Source organism: Berghia stephanieae, chromosome 1 (genome assembly GCF_034508935.2).
Source record: "Berghia stephanieae isolate SIO BIC M18660-M18661 chromosome 1, UCSD_Bste_1.3, whole genome shotgun sequence".
Lineage (NCBI taxonomy): Eukaryota > Metazoa > Mollusca > Gastropoda > Nudibranchia > Aeolidiidae > Berghia > Berghia stephanieae.
Genome location: NC_088360.1, coordinates 47,597,048 through 47,607,047, shown reverse-complemented (window position 1 = coordinate 47,607,047; position 10,000 = coordinate 47,597,048). Strand labels below are relative to the sequence as shown.

General features: G+C 38.0%; 1 protein-coding gene across 1 annotated transcript in view; it reads right to left on the bottom strand.

Annotated features, from left to right (window-relative positions):
- Positions 1 to 3,239: 3,239 nt before the first annotated feature.
- The window catches only part of LOC144976543 (phytanoyl-CoA dioxygenase domain-containing protein 1 homolog), a 22,996-nt gene continuing 16,235 nt past the window's right edge, over positions 3,240 to 10,000 (bottom strand). The window contains exons 9-11 of the mRNA XM_078920840.1: positions 9,931 to 10,000; positions 6,995 to 7,166; positions 3,240 to 5,124 (exon numbers count right to left, since the gene is read on the bottom strand). The exon at positions 9,931 to 10,000 is cut by the window's right edge and continues 15 nt beyond it. Of these exons, the coding sequence (XP_078776966.1) occupies positions 4,984 to 5,124; positions 6,995 to 7,166; positions 9,931 to 10,000 (383 nt within the window). The 3' untranslated portion in view covers positions 3,240 to 4,983. The remainder of the gene's footprint in view (positions 5,125 to 6,994; positions 7,167 to 9,930) is intronic.

Below are 10,000 nucleotides of genomic sequence, written 5' to 3'. Positions count from 1 at the left end.
GAGTTTGGTACCAGAGGAGAATGAACCTGACACTATAGAAGGTGGGCGCCAGTGGGGAGTGAACCTGGGATTCAGGGAATTGCACACCAGTGGGGAGTTAACCTGGGAATATGTATAAAGGATATCAGTAGGAAATAAATCTGGGACTAAAGGGAGATGGATACCATTGGGAGTTGAAGCCGGATTTATTTCCCACTGATATCCTTTTTTAGATATTCACAGGTTAACTCCCCACTGGTGTGCAATTCCCTGATTCCCAGGTTCACTCCCCACTGGCGCCCACCTTCTATAGTGTCAGGTTCATTCTCCTCTGGTACCCAACTCCTATAGTTCGGCTCGGATACCCGCAGTTATCCATCTCCCACAGTCCGAGGTTAACTCCCAATTGGTGTGCACTTCCCTGAGTCCCAGGTTCACTCCACACTGGCGCCCATCTCCTATAGTGTCAGGTTCAGTCTCCTCTGGTACTCAACTCCCATATCCGGCTTCAACTTTCAATGGTATCCATCTCTCTTTAGTTCCAGGTTTATTTCCCACTGATATCCTTTTTACACAGTCCCAGGTTAACTCCCCACTGGTGTGCAATTCCCTGACTCCCAGGTTCACTCCCTACTGGCGCCCACCTTCTATAGTGTCAGGTTCATTCTCCTCTGGTACCCAACTCCTATAGTTCGGCTCGGATACCCACAGTTATCCATCTCCCACAGTCCCAGGTTAACTCCAAATTGGTGTGCACTTCCCTGAGTCCCAGTTTCACTCCACACTGGCGCCCATCTCCTATAGTGTCAGGTTCATTCTGGTACTCAACTCCCATATCCAACTATCAACTTTCTATGGTATCCATCTCCCTTTAGTCCCAGGTTTATTTCCCACTGATATCCTTTTTACACAGTCCCAGGTTCACTCCCCACTGGTGTACACCGCACTGATTCCCAGGATCACCCCCCACTGTTGTCAAACCCATAACTTTGCCGGATATTGTCGGGTTTCGGCGGGTTTCGTAATAAAGCACTAATTCTTTTTTACGAAACCCGCCGATAACCTTAGTCTCAGGTTCACTCCCGATTGATGTACACTTCCCTGAGTCTCAGGTTCACTCCCCACAGTTGTCTACTTCCCATAACTTTGCTGGATATTGTCGGGTTTCGGCGGGTTTCGTAATAAAGCACTAATTCTTTTTTACGAAACCCACCGAAACCGGCCGATAACCTTAGTCTCAGGTTCACTCCCGACTGATGTACACTTCCCTGAGTCTCGGGTTCACTCCCCACAGTTGTCTACTTCCCATAACGTTGCTGGATATTGTCGGGTTTCGGCAGGTTTCGTAAAAAAGCACTAGTTCTTTTTTACGAAACCCGCCGAAACCCAGTCCCAGGTTCACTCCCCAATGGTGTACACTTCCCTGAGTTCTATGTTCACTCCCCACTGCCACCTACTTCCCATAACTTTGTCGGGATTCGTCGGGTTTCGGCGGGTTTCGCAGGGTTTCGTAAAAAAGACACACCGCATTTTGATATCATTCAATGTGTAATATTTTAGATACTAGATATAGATAGTATCCAGGCCTATAGAATTTGAAAAAAAATTACATTGGTATTAGCTAAAGGTGAACTATGCTTCCAAAATCCCCTTTCCTCCCCAACCTACATGCTCTCGTGCTGTACATTTAAGTTGGCATCAATGCCAATCACCCCGTACCTGACTAGAGGGAGGGGTGGGGATGCTGACTCTTCAATGTTAAAGTTAGGTTATTAGAAAGTGGGATAACCATAAGACCATAAGAAGTGACTTTATTTTAGTATAAATGGTTTCAGTTTCAATATTGTCTTAATTTCACTTTTCCTCTTTTTGTTGGTCTTAATGACAGTTTTATTCATATCTTAGTTTCAGTTTCCTTTTTGTCTAGTTTCAGTTCCTTTTTTGTCCTAGTTTCAAATATGAAGCGGCTTGTATTGTTATAATACATATACTGGGGAAAAGCTAAAAGTAGCTGCGAGTGTTGGTTGCATATTACACAGTGTCCAAATTGCGATACTTTAATACCGCGGCCTCCCCACAGCCCTACCGCGGTTAAGCGATGCCAGATGTGCCAGGTGATGACTCACCCAGTTTCGGCGAGAAAACGAACGGCGAGCTTGCTGGACATGCATGTTATAGTAATTGTATGCAATCAACAGTTGGGCATTCCCGTTAAATCAAAACATGCCATTGAAAGCATGTAGGGTGGAAACTGTAAGTAATGATGTATGGTTATGACATGAAAAGTTTCATTAGTCTATGAATGATGGAATGATAGTTAGAACGAAACAAATGTAGGTCATTTTTTAAACTGATTATCATTAACACTTTTCAATTAAAGTGTCGATTACAAGACAATGAATCCATGGACATCTGATTTTTTTTGTTTTATATTACTCTTAAAACTATTACAATTATAACTCACCCTCAATTTCTCTTGCGAAGTTCATAGTTAATCCAAAAAAATGCTCTTGAAGTAGTTATCTATATCCCGTTACTGAATTTTTTGAAAGTCTGCATAGAGGTTTACTGAAGCTAGCTTTACAATAATCTTGGAATTGTCAATTTTATAAAATCTTACTTTATACAAATGATTTTCAATAATCCAAATATGAAATTTTAAACATAAAACTACTACTACTACTACTACTACTACTACTACTACTACTACTACTACTACTACTACTACTACTACTACTACTACTACTACTACTACTACCACCACCACTACTACTACTATCACTACTATCATTACTATTACTAATACTACTACTACTGCTACGACTACTACTACTAATACTGCTACTACTACTATTACTACTACTACTACTACTACTACTACTACTACTACTACTACTACTACTACTACCACCACCACTACTACTACTATCACTACTATCATTACTATTACTAATACTACTACTACTGCTACGACTACTACTACTAATACTGACTACTACTACTACTACTACTAGCTACTACTACTACTACTACTACTGCTACTACTACTACTACTACTACTACTACTACTACTACTACTACTACTACTAACTACTACTACTATGTTCCAAGCCTGTCACAGGCCCCCTACCCACCTCCCCTGAGAACACATTGAGATAATACATTTGAGCACAAATGTGAATATTTAACATTTATCCCTAAATCGCTCATATCGCGAACTTATTCTAAAACTTATATTAAAGACAAAGACTTCAAAATAGGGAATGACGAAAAATAATAAAACTTCATGGATCCAAACCAGAGTTATTAATTAAATTAATCACATCACTCACATCAAATTTGATATCATTCCAAGAGCGATAAGCAGTCGTATTTTAACTAATATTATTTTCCAAGTTGAAAACCAAGAAACAATAAAAATTACACAGAAACAAATCTGAACTTGGTGATAACATGACTAATGAAAATAAAATGAATCGTTCTGAAGGTTTGGTGGGGGGAAGGGGGAAAAAGAGGGGTTTTCAAAGCAAAGAATTGCATCACAGTGATGCACCACACGCGCATGCCACGCCAACGTCCGGCTTGCATACCTATCGTGTCACGGTCAATTACGTTTTTCCCGAGAGCAAGGGTATCGGGTATCAGGTGGTCAGCCTGATGTGAGGCGATTGAAGTAGCGCTCAGAGTCGAAAATATGACGCTATGATTATTACCTATAGAGCAGTAAAGTTAGGTGCCCAAAACGTAAACAAAGGTCGAGAAGCACGTGGCAAACCACATGTTCCTGTCTTGACAGCTCACGTTCCAATGTAAATAATAGAAAAAAATAACCTTTAAAATTTGGCTGTTAGGTGGCAAAAGAAACACATATTCATAAATACTCGATCATGCATCAAATAATGTCTAGATATGGATATTTTATGGAACAAAAGGTAAAATTTTCTAAAATTTATCAAAAGTTACAGTCTATCTATTTTTAGACCAGAGCAAATTATTGCGCTGGTGTGAACAAAACGAGAATTATTCGGAGCCTGATTTTCATAATAATTTAGCCTTATATTATTATTTCTGCAACTGTTAGATTTTATGTAAACATATTTTCAATACTGAAAGTGTATTGCCTACAACTCAAACTACAAAATTGGGAGACCTATATTGTGCGTAAATTGTTCCGGTCCCTAACGGAAATCACTAGCAACTTGTTATTGTTTACGTTAGGGGCACCTAACTTTACTGCTCTATTAATACTATGCTTGAGGAGTCGGAGTCGGAGTCGGTTTCAAGGCTGGAGTCGGATCGGAGTCGGAGTCGGTTTAAAAATAACCGACTCCGCCAGCCCTGTATTTAATATATGTTGGATTTTATTCTTCTCTTTCACCCCAAATTAACCATACCACATCGAAATACCAAAGGAAATTACACTTCTTATAAGCGAGTTACACATTAGGGTCATTGTTTTTTCGCTAATTTCAAAAGATCTAAATTTCCTCAAGAGATGCAATCTCTGTCACACTTTTCTGTTAATAAAATCTGTCTGTTTTTGAAATCTTGAGTCATTGTGATATTTAAGTGAAGCATATTAACTCACTCAATCCTAGAGATTTTTTGCTACTTTTCAAAATTGGAAACAAATGTATTAAAATGAGCATGTACAGAGATAGTTATTCAACTACCATTAACATGTTAAAATTAAGAACATTAGCTTTGATACGACACCTATAATTTGTCTCAGAAAAATGTAATAAATAGGCATGGGGTAAAAGTAACCCAGGGTATACTACGGATATAGTCGGTGTTAGGGTTGAGTGGGTTAACAGAGCACCATTTAGTGAATAAATCAACTTTATCAAAATATTAATAATAATAACAGCAGCAACAGCAAAAAAAAATAATAAATAAACGAAAACAACAACAACAACAACAAAATAACACCAGCACAGTTACATTCTTGTGTGATTAGTCTTGGCAAAGTTATACATTTTAAAAAGATCAGTTGACATGGCCTCATGCTTCTTTCTCTGATTTCTTTGCTTCGTCTTCAAAAAATCTCTTGATGTGTCGATTGGTGTTGGTGATTTCCCATCTTTTGAAATACGGGGAGGTAAAAATAGTCTCAAAAATGTCTGCACCACACCGTTCCTCCTCCTTCAATGAAAACAAATATAATATTAAAAGCGAATCATCAACCTATAGTCAGTTATGTATAGTTTAAGATACATTTCATAATTCTAAAAGAGTACAAGATGTTGTATACTATTTTTCAAATATTATGTGTATATAATTGGGAGGCATTGCTCTTCATTTGTTATCGTCTCCGGCCACCTAATATTATAGATCCGCCTCAGACATGCGTTTAGAAATTGTATCTTCTGAGAAGATAGTAACATTCAAATTTAACACATAACTGTCAAACTGAATGTGACATTTTGTACTATTGACTTTTAGTTTTGACATTCAACCGGGGGGGGGGGGGGGGGGAGTAACTGTTGCTCATTTGTTAGAACACTCGCTACACATCCAAAAAGGACTGATATCGTTCCGGCTGCGGTGATTTTTTGCTTACTTTGGCACTTCCCCCCCCCCCCCCCTTCCTTGTCCAACCGGCATTAATGTATAGGTGGGCTGTGAGATCAAGCGGAAAGTACTTTGCGACATGAATCATAAAGAAGCAAATTCCACCGGGGAGGAATAAAAGGAAGTTTTAAAGTAATTTAATTTTTTTTTAAAACTCTTTAAGTAATGCCAGTAGAAGAATGGTTGGCAACACAATGATTAAAACATTATATTCAGTATAGTATTGCTCGTCTTCAAGAAGAAAACAGATACTTTAGGCACGTCTCAAATTCTTTTTATTTCTTGTTTACCTTAAGTGGGAAATATAATTAAGCAATGGTTAGTGCATTTAGTAATGTAGATTTCAAAAAATCATATCATGTAACACCTTTTGGGGAAGCGGTGGGGGGTAGTCTTGCTTTTTTTTTATTTTGAAGGGGGTGTTGTTTAGTGTGTGGGAGTGGTGTGAGGAGAGGTGGGCCGCCATCACAATCAAACCAATCGCTTAACATTAAATGTTAAGTATACTTAACATTAAGGGGCGGTTTGGGTCTAATTATTAGGAAAATCCTTCGAAAAATTTATTTTGAGATTTTGGTGGAAAATGATATTTTATTATCTTAGAAATAATATAATTGAAGTCCAAAATCTTAACGTAGACTTTAAAGGCACGAAAAACAAAGTCGAAAATGGTACCGGTAGTAAGAAAAGTGTGAAAACGGGAAGCCATTTTGCTATTTTCTCAATGTCATTTTTCTAAGGGTATGGGAAACTGTGTCAAACGTTTCTCAGAATCTATCCCATGAAATTGTCTGAAAATTTCCACAGTTATCACAGAGATAACGTATTATGTCACATCAGAGAGATTTTTTTTTTGGATAAGATATGTGAATTTTTAATTACAATCCTAATTCTGAAATTTTAAGGTCAATTTTGTCATAACATTTTGATTCTCAACTTTGTAATGTTCTAATAAAAATTCCTTAAGCTAAAGCCGTAAAATCTCTCTGTTGTGACACACTATGGTACAATGTAGAGAGAGGGAAGAATATGGAGGTCATTCCCTCATTAGTTTTTGTGGAACGTTTGCCACAAGATTGTTATATGTTATATTTTTTTGATGTCAGACCCCCAAATTAGGTCGCAAAATGGGTATCAACACAGATAATTAAAATTTTTCACCATAAATGTTGTTTTTTAACCTATATTGACGATATAGAATGATTAAAACCGCCCAATATTGGTAATTAATTTTTTTTTAGAAAAGACCCAAACCGCCCCTTAAAGTGCAAATTATGAACCGTTTTCTTAAATAGTTTGCTTCCACTTCCATTGATAAATAAATCGAAGAATATAAAAAAGATTTTGACACTTTGATCTTTCATTAAATTTCTGCTTCACCCCACCAGTATACTAGATTAAGGCAGATTGTTCCATTTTTGTATAAAGGAGTAAAACACACCTCGGCATCTCTTTGATACTGTTCTAAAAATCCATTCCAATCGATGTCCTTGACCTCGGTAACCTTTGATCTCATGACAACGCCCTGCTTTCCGTACCAACCGCATTTGTCACTGGGTGCCATCCACCTCAAATCCAAACTCCATCGTACAGAGTCTGACACATTGGGTAATCTGAAAAAAATACACACATTATTAGTAAGGTGCTTTTCCACGATCTTTCAATTCCTACCAAATTCCTACCTTATTATCCCATTGTGACCATATTTCCAAGTGCTTTGCATATTATTCTTTGCAGAGGTTCATGTTTTGCCACTTTACAAATATGATGAAAAATAATGTGTCACTACAACTTTGTAATCTTACAGTCTTGCATGTGATAATAGGATCTTACTCGGGTACTGACCTATTACGTCCTTTCGCAACGCGCCATGAGACCCGGTCGCCTAGGCATTCCATGAAGGGATATAGATAATCATCAAACAGGATGTCTGGTGTCAACAAGAGTCACCGATGTTGTCCAATTGAGCAAATTGGGGGTTAATAATTTTGCCCAAGAAAAAAAAGGAAATGCCTGAAGGGGGTTCGAACCCGGGAACTTCCGGATCACAGTGCAATGCTTTAACCACTCGACCACTTCACCCCCGCTTGGGTAATAGGCCTCGGTGTATTGCCAATAATTTGGGATCCCTGGAGGTAAAAAAGATGTTAACTACTTATTAAACTGAAAAAAAGTACGATGTAATAATATATGTCATAAGAACAGACCGAACAGCCCGAAAAATAACTCCGTATTCTGCAGTTATTGTAAAAGTTGCCTATTCGACAAGACGAGTCTGACTCCAATGATCAGGCCGATCTCAATGGGGTTTTTTATGCGATACAATGAAATCATTCTCCCGTGAATGACAAGTAATCTACTCTTTTAAAAAAAATAGGGCTGGGGCTTTAATTGTTTCCGTGCAGCTATGTTAAATTTTTTCCACTAAGAATTATTGGCAAATCTAAAAATTATTAACTATTTATTACAAGATATGAAGTGAGTAGAAAAGTGCCAGAAGACAATAGAGGATAAAAAAATTTTCGCGGCGGTGGTGGGGTTTGAACCTGCGACCTTATTGGTACGACAACTCCGCCTGGCAGGTGAGAGCGTGGCTCTACCGTCTGAGCTATCCACGAACACAAAAATATTCGTATCAAACCCAAGTCATATTTCTAAAGCCTTCTCTCACCCACTACTGGAGATCGCCGGCTCGTTCGCGCGCCACCATCGCGAAGTTATTTTTGACCAGCAGTTAAGCTTAATAGCCAATATTCTCAACACAAACACATAACATAGAAACGATTGAGACATTGAGTATGCTCCGGTATATGGGGTGAATTTTTTAATTCAGAAAAGTGAGTGGAGCAGGCACTTATGTTGGTAACAACAAGATATGAAGTGAGTAGAAAAGTGCCAGAAGACAATAGAGAATAAAAATTTTTTCGCGGCGGTGGTGGGGTTTGAACCTGCGACCTTATTGGTACGACAACTCCGCCTGGCAGGTGAGAGCGTGGCTCTACCGTCTGAGCTATCCACGAACACGAAGTGAGTAGAAAAGTGCCAGAAGACAATAGAGAATAAAAAAATTTTCGCGGCGGTGGTGGGGTTTGAACCTGCGACCTTATTGGTACGACAACTCCGCCTGGCAGGTGAGAGCGTGGCTCTACCGTCTGAGTTATCCACGAACACAAAAATATTCGTATCAAACCAGTTTGCCAGATTCATTTGCCATTTGCGCGCACTTACAGACTTATTACTGAGCCAATATTATTGTTTATGCCTCAAAAAATCCTCTCAAATCCATGCTAATTTCCACAGTAGTATAATAATTATAATAGACAAGCAAAGCCAACGGCGCCCGTTCGATGAACGTGATGATCAGTTGATCAACTCAAAATGTATTATTCTAGTGGTGAATAAAAATTGAACCCAATTTCTATTTTAATAAGCAATACATTTTTCAACTTGTAAGAGAACTCCTCGGAGATTTTTATTTGGGCACGGAGATATATTTTCTGTCTCTAATATCCTACATATTTTGCTCGCTTAACGTACAATTCTTTTCATAGGTTAGAAAATGGTTCATATAGATTGTAAGCGATTGATTTCATTCAAAATTATGAGAGGTTTCACTAACTTAACTAAAACTAGTTTCGATTCAATGCAAGTGAACCCTCCAATATTGGTATACTTACTCGCCACGTGATAAAAATGATGGCGTCTGTTATCGTTGGGATTTGACAAAACAAATTTGATTTTTCGATAAAATCATCACAATATCAGACAATCTCATATAATTGTAAACACCATGCAAAATATGGTTATTATTGGTCCAGTGGTTTCGGAGCCTTAATGTTGCAAAAATCCAATTTGCTAAATACTCAGGGTGTCCCAGAAGTTTGGAACCAATAAGAAAATGGTTTACGGAGAAACAGACAGCTCAGCTAAGCACAATATGTTAGCGAAAATAAATAGAAATAGTTCAAGTTTTGTTTACCGCAAACCAGAACTCGAAAAAAATACTTAACATATTTTAACGATTTTTTAAAAATACATACATCTTTAATGGATTTCAATGTGTCGACCATTTTGTGTGATTAGTACTGAGACGCGCATCTCAATTTCTCTTTAGGTGTTTTTTGGGCATTCCTTTGTTGATTCAAATGCCATCAATAAGCGCGACAACAAAAAAAAACTTGAATGATTTCTTTATAAACTGAATCAAATTTCAAAATGACATCTTAATCAGAGTATTTCAAAATAACATACGATTTGTTATTGGTTCCAGACTGCTGGGACACCCTGTATAATAAGATGAGTGCTTTTTCGTAAAAGCCTTTATTTATTTGCGGGTTATCCATCAGTGTTATAAAAATGGTCTATTAAAATCCTTACCCCCTGTGTGGTAACATATTGTTGAAAAGAATCAAACCGCCATATGGAATTTCACAAAGGACTCGGTCTC